The sequence below is a fragment of the Eschrichtius robustus genome, chromosome 4 (genome assembly GCF_028021215.1).
Source record: "Eschrichtius robustus isolate mEscRob2 chromosome 4, mEscRob2.pri, whole genome shotgun sequence".
Lineage (NCBI taxonomy): Eukaryota > Metazoa > Chordata > Mammalia > Artiodactyla > Eschrichtiidae > Eschrichtius > Eschrichtius robustus.
Window position 1 is genome coordinate 139,035,644 of NC_090827.1, and position 12,340 is coordinate 139,047,983.

The 12,340-nt window shown below is 50.9% G+C and overlaps 1 protein-coding gene across 7 annotated transcripts in view; it reads left to right on the forward strand.

The window, feature by feature from the left end:
* Positions 1-12,340, forward strand: part of JADE1 (jade family PHD finger 1) — a 56,279-nt gene that overhangs the window by 23,845 nt on the left and 20,094 nt on the right. For all 7 annotated transcript variants that reach the window (XM_068543437.1, XM_068543440.1, XM_068543442.1 and 4 more), the window contains exons 3-6: positions 3,330-3,415; positions 6,483-6,640; positions 8,545-8,732; positions 11,286-11,497. In XM_068543437.1, coding sequence (XP_068399538.1) covers positions 3,330-3,415; positions 6,483-6,640; positions 8,545-8,732; positions 11,286-11,497 — 644 coding nt within the window. The remainder of the gene's footprint in view (positions 1-3,329; positions 3,416-6,482; positions 6,641-8,544; positions 8,733-11,285; positions 11,498-12,340) is intronic.

Here is a 12,340-nt window from a genome sequence, read left to right on the forward strand (position 1 = left end):
GGTACGTTCTCGGTACCCGCCACCTTCAGCCCTTGAGCCACAGTCCCGAACAACGGCGCTGTGTTTTTGTTCACTTAGAGACGTTTTTTAAAAACTTGAGGATCTGCTGTGTGCGCAGCGCTGACTTAGGTATACTGTATGTTGTAAATAGTTATTACACAGTTTTAAGGTGAGTTAGAAGGAGGAAGTCACCATCGACAACTGTCTGCTGCTGGACATGGGAGGGTCCAGCTTCTCACTGTTCAGCAGCAAAGTCTAGGTTTGACACAAACCACCTGTGTAGGGTAAAACGGAGCATTTTCTTTTCCTCTGCTGTTAATGGATGGTAGAAGGTCATCAGTGATTTTCTGCACACATTTAAAGTGTACACTTTGATACATTTTGACACGTTTACACCCATGAAATCATAGAACTCACGATACTCCTTCTCTCCCCACTTTCCCCAGTCAACCTCTGATCTACTTTCTGTGACTATAGATTAGTTTATATTTCCCAGAGTTTTTATATAAATGGAATAATAGAATACATATTCTTTTTATCTTTTCACTCCACGTAATTATCCCTGCATTCATCTGTGTTGTGTGTGTCAACAGCTCGTTCTTTTTTATTGCTGGGTAGTATTCCGTGGTATGGACATGCCACTGTTTGTTTATTTATTCACTCTGTCAGTGGATGCTTGGGTGGTTCTATAAATAAGCTAAGAACATTCCTTATGTCAGTGATAATTTAAACTTAGGTTTTCCCCCAGTCTTTCCCTTTCTGCAAAGTGAGTTTAATAAGATTAATTTTTCTCTTCCTCTTTTTGCATTAGGCAAATTAAAAGGAAGAGGAACAGACTGTTTCTGGGTGGACCAGAATTTCTCTTGGGTAATACAATCAGATACCAAATTTGTAGCATGTTTGAATGTCTGTTTTTAAAAGCAGGCAACATTTTTCAAGAATATAAAAGCAGCCCTAGAAAAAGTTTCTAAATGATTGCCATTACTTGGATGTGTCCTGTGCCAGCAAAGCTGCAAGTTTCCTGGCAACCTTGGAAACTACCCTGGAGGGATCCTGACAGATCCCCAAAAGGAGGCAAGAGAGGGTCATAAAACTTAAGAGTGCATGAATTTGTTGTTGCTGCTTTAACTCTGAAAGTGTTTGACGTAAGCGCTTGTGTCCCCCGACCCCATGTTAGTTACTGAAGTACAGCAATGGAATGGTTTAAAATTTCTGATCATTTATAACCCTTTACCTAGTGATTCACAGTAGAGGGGACATCCCTTTCTGCCCTGCATCTCTTCCCCTCCCTGCGCCCCTGGGCCGTCCCATCTAGAGCTGTCGTGCTCTTCCCCGCCTCTTCTTTCCGCCTGTGGGCTGGCCGGAGGATGGCCTGCAGGACCGGAGGGTGGAAGAGAGGCCTGTCCGGAGACGTGAGCTGCCTAGCTGCCTTCCTCACCAGGTTCCTAATTTGGCTTCTGTCTTCCTTTTTCCAGTGATGACCAGATTCAGAACTTCCTACAAGTCAGGCTCACCCCAGTGTGCCCAGAATATTTCTTTCAGCGTGGGAGTGAACTTTATTCTTGTTCATTTAGGAGTCTAAAGAGATATACTTAGGATTGTTTTTTAAAGAAGAATTTTCTAAACTGTTACTGAACAGTGCAGTAGGGTCACCAGTAGGAAATCTAATTCCGCTGGCCCAGCAGCAGACAGTCAGTTGACCCAGTAAACAAGCCTCAGAACTGGCCATCAAGGGTGGTGCTCTTCCCTGTCAGAGGGAAGCCTGGCAATCCCCTTTAGTCTCTGTCATTGCAAATCTGATGATAGGCTTATGGGCAGAACCTACTTCTTAATGTCCCCAAGGTCTTAAGGATGCTTTGATTCTGTGTCCCTTGTCTCTGGAATCTGTAGAGATAAGGGTTTCCTGTTTTGAGTGGCAAGTGATTTTACCGGTAGAATGGCAGTTCCCTCAGTTTTTAGCTTTTGTTTGGGGGCGGGGAGTTGTTAATTTCTGGGAAATGGTACAGTTTGTTCACCATGGAGGCAAGTTACTGGGAAGGTAGACAGGTCGTCAGGAGGGCTGTTTCAGATCTCTGGTGTCAGTACGGCACCCACAGACAGGAGGCGGTGGCAGAGGCGGAGAAGAGGAGCTGGGTTCTGAGCTATTGGGCAGTTGAACTGATAGGACTCGGCCGTTGAGTGGGTGTGTCCTGAGTGAAGAGAGTCTAGCACGACTCTTTGATTTCTGACTTAAGGTAGAGATGGTGGTGATATGCGTCAAAGTAGGAATAGAAGAGCAGGTTTCAGTAAAATGTCTAGCCCAGTTGCTGTTGTGCTGGGTTGACTGATCTCAGGAACGCCGTGGGCTTGACTGATGTCTGATGTGAAGGTGAACAGGGACCCGGTGCTTGGGAGGGAGGTTAGTGTGGGAACGCAGGTCTGACAGTCTCCTGGGCCCGCCAGGTAAGACTGTGGGCGTGGATGGGCGCTCCCCGGGGAGGGCACTGGAGCAAGGAGGTGAGAGAGCTCACGCGTGGAAGACGGGGACCCACAGAGTGGGGACACCAGGAGGGAGAATTGCCGCTGCGGCCGAGGGAGCACCTCAAGCAGGGTGGAGCCGGTGCTGCAGAGCGGCCTCAGGCGCGAGAGGAGCTCAGACGTGGTGGCAGTTAAGAGACATAGGTGGCCTGGTAGGGCTTCCAGTTCCCATGGCTTGGCGGGGGAAAGGCCCCGCGACAGGGGATAAGAACATCTTGTCCTCAGAGCTCAGAAGAGAGCTGACAGGCATTCTCTGGGAAAGGGGAGTAGGCGATTTTAAAGGTGATTTGGCCGGAGCACCTAGTCTACGACGGGTCTGAGTTTCCCTTTTTTAGGGATTGCTAAGTTCCGTTGTGGAGTCAGACCTTTTGGGGGATGGCTTTAGGATTTAGCACAATGATGTTAGTGTTTAAAAAGTTACTGAAAGTTAAAAAAGAAGTTTCTGAATTTATATTTACCAATGCGAGGCTTTGAGCCTCTTAAGAAGTGCAGGCTTACGGATGAAGGCCCTACCTGCATGGTGTTCTTGAAAGGCCTCTCCCCTCCTGTGAGCTGTACCTGTGACACCGCAACCCTGAACACACTGTGTACGGAGTGGTCTTGTTGGCCTGCTGTGGGCAGTGAGTGTTTAAATGAGTAATGGGAGTGGAGGAGCTCCAGGGGAGAGAGGAGAGCTCTGGCAGAGCATCGGGCCGTCTCCTGGGGTGGTGCGGAAGGGAGCCTTGCTGAGTTTGGTTAAAAAGAAGAACCCTGTGAACACTCAGTGATTTGTGTACTTTTAATTATTCCTATTCGGATATTTGTTTCTTTAGGCCTGTCAACTACTTGGTCACAGAATTCCAGATCCCAGCACAGGAGAAGTTCATGCTCCAGACATGAAGATCGAAAGCCTTCGGAGGTATTTCTTGAATGCTGGCGTGACTGTGCATGTCGTACGTGTGTGCATGAGTACATGTGGTTGACACACACACCTGGTTGGTTGATATTGGTGTCAGTCTGTGCATTCTTGGGTAAGTTACTTAACCTCTCTGTGCCTCAGTTTCCAAATCTGTAAGATGGGGATAATGCAGGTGTTCACCTCACAGGATTTTTGTGAGAATTAAGTGGGTTAGTACCCAGAGGTTAACATGTAGAAGGTAAATCCTGCTCAGTAAATGTTAGCTATTATTATTAATTCTTTTTATTTATTTTTTTCCTTCTCTGTTTCACCTTTGCTGGCTCCCAACAACTTTTCCTATGGCCTGGAGATCAGCATGTTCAGCTGCTGCCGGTCACTGCCAGCCTCAAGTTAGTTTTAGTCATGAATTTGTGGCTTGTTTGGCAAAACCCAATGTAATTCTGGGATTTTGTTTAGGGGATCATGCTTAAGGCTTTTCCCCCTTCTTTTGAAATTTGTTTCTCATCTTACATTTCCCTGCTCCCTCACATTTTGTTACTGTCCACCTATCTGTCATCTGTCTGTCCAGAATTGTTTTGGGGTGAGTTACTTTGTGGCGTTTGTTGGTTAGGGGCCCCTCCCGCTCCTGAGATCTGCGCTCTGAAAGCCTTGGGCTGGGCTCTGGGGATCTGAGGGATTGAAGAACAGGCATTTTAGCTTGTCACAGCGTGTAGGTGAGCAGGTTATGGGGAAGAGAGTTTTCGGTCCAGCCCCTTGGTTTTGCACTGCCTCTTAGTGGGGTGACTTCAAAGACAGCTTCATCCTGTAGCGACTGAGCAGAGGCCGCCATCCATGAGGAACTTCTTCGCCGGTAGCGGGAAAGCCGGGGCGCTGTGTTGACGAGCGTAGGATTATTTAGTTGTGGAATAACTTCCTCCACGAGGAAGTAGTATATAATATACTTTAGAATTGTGGAAAACCATCCCAGGGGACACTTAAACATTAGATCAGATGTTCACGAGAAGGTGGCCGTTTTATCACCTTGATTTATTCCAAGCCTTTGTCCTTCTGAATCTGCGGTGCTGCCTTCCTTTCCTCTGGTATCGGGAGTGACTCTGCTGCTCTTTTTTATCTCTCTAATTCCCTCCACAGCCCCCTCAATACCTTTCTGATGTCCACACTGCACTCCTGTTAGTTCAGGGCAGGAATACAGGGCGCTCCCACAGGGAGCTGATGCCTGTGTGAGAGCACCAGTGCCCCTGGTGCAGCTAGAACCCCTCCCAGAGTCGGCACTAGGAAGTGTGGATGGCGCCGGTCTTGTCCCTGACCTGTGTTTTGTTCCAGGGTTTTTGGTTTTGTTTTTTTTAATTTCTGAGTTGAAATTACTTTATACTTGAAGTGCTAAGGTTGAGCCCTGCTGGGGACTCAGGAGCTCACGTCCATTTGAGGGCATCTGTTTCTGTCCTTGACCATCCTCATCCAAGTCTGAGTGCAGGAACGTTGGGCTGCCTTTTCTCATCTTGTTGCTTCAGTTTGATTTTCCTTCTTCTTGGGCAAAATCCCTTACTTATTACTTATCAGACTTAGTTGGAATGTGGTTTTAACTGATGTGCTTCCTGAAGATGTAGATCTGTGACTTTGTTTGAAAGGACTTTTTAGGGGTCTGGAGGGCGTGGCTGACAAAGTTAATGCTCCCTGGGGCGCGGGCATCTGCTGCAGGGCTCAGTGCTGCAGGGGGACCTGACCTTGTGCTTTTGTGGGAGGTGCCCAGCCAGGGTCTTGCGTGTTACTGGGACTTTAGAGATGAGGAGCGGCAAACTGGGGGTAAGTCGGGCCCAAAATGGCAGGCTGGAGACATGGCCCTCTTAGTCAGACACTGCCTCAGACTTTCTTACGGCGGTGAAGTTCATTAGAGTGATCACCAGCCTGAAAAGCCACCAGGAAAAACAAATACGGACCTATTAGCAGGCACATAATGTGAACTGAGCTTAGCAGCACAAGAAAGAACTCCCTGTCCCGAGAAGAGAGAGTTCAGCATTGTGACTTGTGTAAACAGAGAGTGTAGCTTACAGATGCAGGCACACTTGGTGCCAAATACAACTTAGGGCCAGCGCTAGTGCCAGGGTCAGAGCTTCCTCGTGTGGCCCTGAGACAGGAGTGGCCTGGGCTCCGGCCGCGTCCCGCCCCGTCAGGAGGAGCGGGCCTGCGGGGCCGCCTCTGTGGCGCTCCCCTCCTGGCCCGAGTTGAGGCACTGAGGGGCCCTCTTGGCCGAGGGGTACTTTTGAGTCTTGTGCGTCTGTTTGTGGCAGGGTGAAGAGAGGGTGGTAGCTTGCTTGCTTTCTTCTTTCTTCCTCTCTGTCTCCTCCCCTCCTTCCCTCCTCTCCTTTCCCCACAAATGCTGCTTTCCTAGTAGAAGTTATGCCAGGTGAAGGTGTGCAAACAAACACATTCTTTACCAGCCCATTTTCTACCTTGCGTCCATTGGTGTGTCGTTGCTTCTCTCCCAGATGTTTCCATCCTGTACTCTGCCTGGCTCTAGCCAACCAGGACCCGCCCTCCCCGGACACCTTGCTGTAAGCCCGGGTGCCTGGGCAGGCGGAGGTTGGGGAGAGGCAGTCTGAGTAGAGAAGAGGGATCCCTGGTGGCTGTGGGTTTTGGCTTGGAGTTGTTACATGGTTAGTGGAGTTGTATTTCTTAAACATTTACGAGAAAGGCACCCTTGAGTGAAATAGCTCCCTCCAGGGCTTTTTTAGGCGCGTGTTTTCAGCAGCCCGCTTGGTGAGTTGGGAGTTCTTAGAAGATTTTCCGGGGACGACAGCGAGGCTCCTGTGTTGCGGTAGCTGGTGCAGACGCTGCCATCTCTCGGAGCTGGCGAGGGAGGGAGGGCGTGCGAGCTGCTGCCACCTCCGGCCCTGAGCGAGGCCCAGGGCGTGGCGGGCCGAGGGGTTTCCTGTAATAGGTCAGACTGGGTCTCTGTTGAAACAGTGACCTTGTTACGTGGCAGCTCCATGGTTACCCTGCAGCCCGTCAGCGCTCTGAATAAGAATGCAAACATCCAGTGGCAGTGACCCTTTCTTTCCCTTTCCAGGTGTTTAGGACAGACCTGATCACCGCCATGAAGTTGCATGACTCCTACCAGCTGAACCCGGATGAGTACTATGTGCTGGCAGATCCCTGGAGACAGGAGTGGGAGAAAGGGGTCCAGGTGCCGGTGAGCCCTGGGACCATCCCTCAGCCCGTGGCCAGGTAGACGTGCCCCAGGGGAGGGGTGCCGCCTCTCTGCCCTGGCAGCCGGGCGCCTGAGAGGAGCAGCAGTGTTGGGGTTAGCGGTGCGGCTTCTGGGGAGAGAGAAATGCAGTAGAAACACACCTCAGGTCCGAAGGAAGCGCTCTTAAGGGCCATGGGCCTCCGAACTTAACACTGCAGCCCCCTTGGGAAGGTGCCTCTCTCTTAGAGAGGAAGGTAAATGCCAAGGCTTCCTGGGAAGCGGCTGGCTGGGGGAGGGACATTTGGCTGTTGGCACAGCTGCTGGGGAGAGGTGTCTGTCTGTTGGGTCCTGCCGTGGCCCCTCCGCCTCTGGGGAGGACGGGTGTGGGCAGCCCTGCGGGCGGGGAGCTTCCGGAGGTGTGTGTTGATGAGTGCCCCTCGGGGGCACTCCGTCCGGGCGCTCTGGGGCTGTCTCTGGATTTACTTCAAACCACGTTTCTCCTTAAGGGTCTTGAGGGTCGGCGCTTCGCCGACCGGCTTCAGCATGAAGCAGGGCCGGTTTGCTCGTTTCCTCGCCGGCCGGCTGCGCTGGCCTTGAGGCTCCTCGCAGGGAGAGGGAGCTGAGTGCCCTCTGTGCTCGGCTGGCAGCCGGCTTTGCCGCCGCTGCGTTGTCAGTCACCGGCCTGCTTTGCGAAATGACCTCTTTCACCATTGCCGAGTGTGGACTGAATTTACCCCTTGGCCCTCACCCACGTCCTGTCCCCCCGGCACCGGCGGTGGTCGAGTCTGGTTATTGTGTTTGGGATCTCTGTGACAAATGTGCCCATAAAGATGCAGGCTGAAATGACCGCTCCGATGCCTCCACAGGTCAGGCTGCAGGTGTGGAGTGGACGGAGTGTTTCCCTGGGTTCTGTAGGAGAAGCACGGTCTGGTTGCCTCAGGGCTGCATCTGGGGCACAGCAGCGACTAGCTGTGCAGCACTGGCGATCCCAGTCCAGGGGTTACGAGCCCAGCACAAGACGAGTAAACGCTAACCCAGCTCATGGAAGTGTCAGCTGAAACCCTGCCCTTAGTTGAGTCGGAGGAATAACTCCCTTAAACGTGCCTGTCTCCGTGTCCTGTAGGTAAAGCCACCCTGGTAATCATAGGGTGACGGACGCACCTTGACAGCCTCTCTGGACAGCTGGGTGTTAACGCGAGCTGCCGACACACTGAGACGTGCGGGTGGAGGGCCGTGGGGCCGTGTGGCGCTCCTGAGGCCCCTCGCTCCCCGTCGGCAGTGATTCGCCCTCTTCCTGCGCAGACTCTCTTTTGCGGGGGACGGCACTTCTCCAGGCGTTCCCGGCGGGGGCGAGGGTGGGAGTGCGGAGCAGAGGGCACTTGCGCTCCTGCCCTGGGTCCCCAGCTGTGCTGGGAGCATCCCGCCCGTGGCTGGGACTCTGGCTCTCAGACTGCTCAGCGATGGACAAGGCCTGAGCTCTAGAGCCGGAGGTGACGGTTTCTCCCCTCGGCTTCCCAGCCTTCTGCTGTGTGAGCCCTGCCCGTGTGGCTGCTCCTGCCTCCTCCGTGTCCCTGAGCACCCGGGCTTGGTGGCCTCCAGCAGGGGCGGGCAGGCCTGGTTAGAGGACAGTGCTGTGATCTTTAACCCTTGACACTGCTGTCACAGCTGCTGGCTGGGCACGGCAGCGTCCTGGGAGGCCGCGTGGGGGAGGCTGATTTTGAAGATTTGTGCAGCGTTTTCACTTGCATCTATTTCTATTGTAGGGGTTTTAACGACTCCTACTTTGCTTTATCAGCAGTGGCGTTAGGGTTTTAACTCTCTGAACCTGGCAGTGGCCTAGGGTTTGGGGGCTGGAGGTGGAAGCTCGCTTGGGGCCTTCTGGCAGACTTCCTTCCTTGTGGCAGGAAGGGTAACCCGGCTGCCTTGTCTTCTTGTTAACCAGGGTCGTGTCTGAAGAGAAGTCCCTCATGTTCATCAGACCCAAGAAATACATCGTCTCGTCGGGCTCCGAGCCTCCAGAGCTGGGCTACGTTGACCTCCGGACGCTGGCCGACAGCGTGTGTCGTTACGACCTCAACGACATGGACGCTGCGTGGCTGGAACTGACCAACGAGGAGTTGAAGGAGATGGGTGAGAGGCGGGGGCCCTGCCGCTCGCTTGCGGACGATGGGCAGCGAGCGCGCGAGGCCTGCAGCGGGGGGGAGAGGCTCCTCGCCGCTGGCCACGCCAGCTCCGTCTCGGCCTCGGTCCGGTCTCAGGATCACGGGCTCTTTGTTGGAGACGTGCATGTCCAGCTGCGGCAGGTGTGCTGAGAGGGACTCAGTCTGTGTGCGGCTCGTGGACAGAGCAGTGGGATTGAGGAGGGGTGTTTTCCACAGGCAGGAAAGCGGGGCTCCCAGTTCCTGCCCTGACCTACACCCCGCAGCCCCGCCAGTTACCTCAAGGGAACTGAGGCCCAGAGAAATGCAGTGCTTCCCCAAGATCGCACAAGGGTCTGGTCCACAGTTTCCTGCCCCGGTGTTGTGTTTCTTCCCCCTCCGGCGGTGCTATTCGGATGCCGCCTTCTTCAGCCGTGGCCTGCAGTTTCTCACAGGAAACTCCACTCCAGCCAAGCTCACCGTTTTCCAAACACATCCCTCGTGTTTTCACCTCGGTGATTCCCCTTAAGTCCTTTTCCAAACCTGAGTGCTTTCTCCTCTCACCCGTTGATCTGTCCTGGCTTTCCTTTGGTGGAGCCCTACCTTAGCTGGGTGCCCTGCCCATTGCGATCTTTTCTGCAAGTCAACCATTCTTGTGCACGTACAGCTCAGAGTACCGCGTTTGCTTGCATCTCCTTGTGTCACGACCAGGATGACACTTGGATCTCGGCCCACACACCACTTCTGATTGCTAAGGGTTGCCTGAAGTGTGGTGATGGCAAGTCAGTGAGACCAAGTCTGGGCTTCCTGTGAGAGACTGTGAGGATTAATTAGCATTGTGCTGTAGGTCAGGGTCGGGAAGTGGTGGCACAGGCTGTTTGTTTGCAGTCTAGCACATGGTAAATATTTACAGAGTGTTTCATGGTGGATGTCAGAGCCGTGCAGGACTAAGACTTTGTTTCGTGTGGGTGCCTGAGCCTAGCACAGGGCCTGGCATGTAACAGGCTGCCGTGCATGCCGCTCCCCAGCCTTTGAATGGGAATGATGGTGTGGACGGAGCTGGGGAAGCTGTTACTCCGATATTTTGATAAAGAAGATTTCCTTCCTCATGGTCCTTGGTTTTAGGTGTTAGTGGCCGGGATGTTGGCAGGCTAGGAGGTGGGAATCTGTTCAGAAGTTTCCAGTGCTCTCTTGGAACTGAATGCTATGTTTTACCTTCAGAGACTATAAGATCCTGCTTTGTAAAGACAACTGTAACACACTGGACCGACTGGGTGTCCTGTGTTAAGGCAGAGGGACAGACGGCCAGGGACCGGGGGCTTCAGTGGATGGTCTAGGTGGTGAGTGCTGGGCTGACTCATCAGAATGCAAGGCGGTGCCGGCTACTTTGGCAGGATAAGCGAGGCAGTTGTAGAACATGTATTGAACGCATGCTTAAAGACGTTTGTCTTAGCTTTTATTGGTCTTTTTAATGGTAAAAATTAATTATAGGGCATAGGACTGTATTTTCAAAGCCAGTGGTGTTTTCAGAACTGGTAGGAGGAATTGAGATGAAGCCTCCTGGCCACGCGGAAACGATCTCGTCATGAAATAAGGTTTGAGATGATAGGTGGCTTTTTTGAATACGTGTTTAGGGCTTATCACAGTGTCAGCGCTAATGTGTTCTCCAAGTTTTCAAAAACTTGAAGTGTTAATTAAATTTATGATAATGCGTATAAGTTGTTGTTGGCCCTAATGACACTTCTGTTGTTTCTTGCCAGTTACATGTGTTTGAATATTTTTTACAAGCTGTTTTTTCTTTCTGCATGAGTATTTTCATTGTAGGAAGTTTGGAATACGTCCACAAATGGAAGAAAATAAAAGTCTTATCCTCACCACTAGCTATAACCATACCATGATAACCGCTTGAAGTTTGTTTTTGGCCATTCTTGCATAAGAATGCATTTTCTTTGATTCACCAGGAGCTGTCTGTCTCCTTTGCTTGAGACGTCCCTTGTGTTTCCGTCTTTCATGTGTCTGACTAACTATGTGTCTCAACTTAGTAAATTCAGAGGGTGAGGAGGGATAAACCAGGTAAAAAACATTTGAGTGTTCACAGTGAAATCTGTTCTTAGAGCACCATTTTAAGTAGCAAGAATGGAAATGTTTTTTGGAAAAAATACCCAAACCATAATAGGTGGTCATGGTTTTGAAGTCACTTACATGCTAGTTGTTATATATAATATTGTAATGAAATGACAGTCTAACAATATATGTAGTTAATATCCTGGAACCCTTTTGGGATTGATCTTTTTACAGCAAGCACTCCATCTTCAGTGCCTGACCGTAAGGAACAAACTGTTGGGTGGAAGTCTCTTTCTGCCTTTGAATTTAAAGACCCTTCCTTGGAAGGGTCTGAGGGACATCCAATAGAAAATATTTGGGGGCACTCAGGATAGATTTGTTTATAATGTTATTTATTCACTGTGCATTTTTATTAGTATAAATAGTATTATATTTATTAGTATGGGTTTATTAAAATGGTTTTGTGGCATTTTCCCTCCAGGAATGCCTGAGTTAGATGAATACACCATGGAAAGGGTCCTGGAGGAATTTGAACAGCGATGCTACGATAATATGAATCATGCTATAGAGACTGAAGAAGGCCTGGGGATTGAATATGACGAAGACGTTGTCTGTGACGTCTGCCAGTCGCCTGACGGTGAGGACGGCAATGAGATGGTGTTCTGTGACAAATGCAACATCTGTGTGCACCAGGTATGTGGGCAGCGGGGCCCGGAAGGAAGCCCCCTGGGGTGGTTCCTCCAGACAGGGTCCATGAGTTAAAGACGTGTGCCCATCTTTTTGTTCCTGACGGGTTCTTAGTGTTTGAAGGATTTCTTGTTACTTTTACAACCAGGAGAATAGGATCCTCTGTGGACCTCATTCTTTCTTCGCATAGTATCTTTATTCCTATCCACGTAAGTCAGGTTTACTTAGACTGTATGAGCCCCTCTGCCCTGCTCCAACACCTGGCTTTAGCTATTGAGAACCCTGGCGGGGGGACTCTTGAAAAGGCGGTTAGTTTGCTGTGTTAGTTGCCGTTGCACAAGCTGGATGGCTTAAAATCACAGAAGTTTATTGTCTTGCTATCTGGAAACTAGAAGTCTGAAGTCAGGGTGTCGGCAGGGCCATGCTCCCTCTGAAACCCGAAGGAGAATCCTTCCTCGCCTCTCCTGGCTCCTGGTGGTTTGCTGGCAGTTGTTGGCGTTGCTTGGCTTGCAGCTGTACAACGCTGGTCTCTGGCTTTGCCGTCACTTTGTGCCCTCCCCATGCATCTGTGTCTTCACATGTTGCCATCTTCTTGTAAGGACACCAGTCATGTTGGATGAAGGGTCCACCCTACTCCAGTGTGACCTCATCTTAACTGACTACATCTACTGTGACCCTATTTCCAAATAAGGTCACATTCTGAGGTACTGGGGTTAGGACTTACTTTAACATATACTTTTCGGACACTATTCAACACACAACATTTGCTAACATGTTAGTATATAAACTGAGCCCTTGAACAAGCGGAAAGGGTCCCCTTTTCTTGAAAGTTATTTCCTGTCCTCCGTG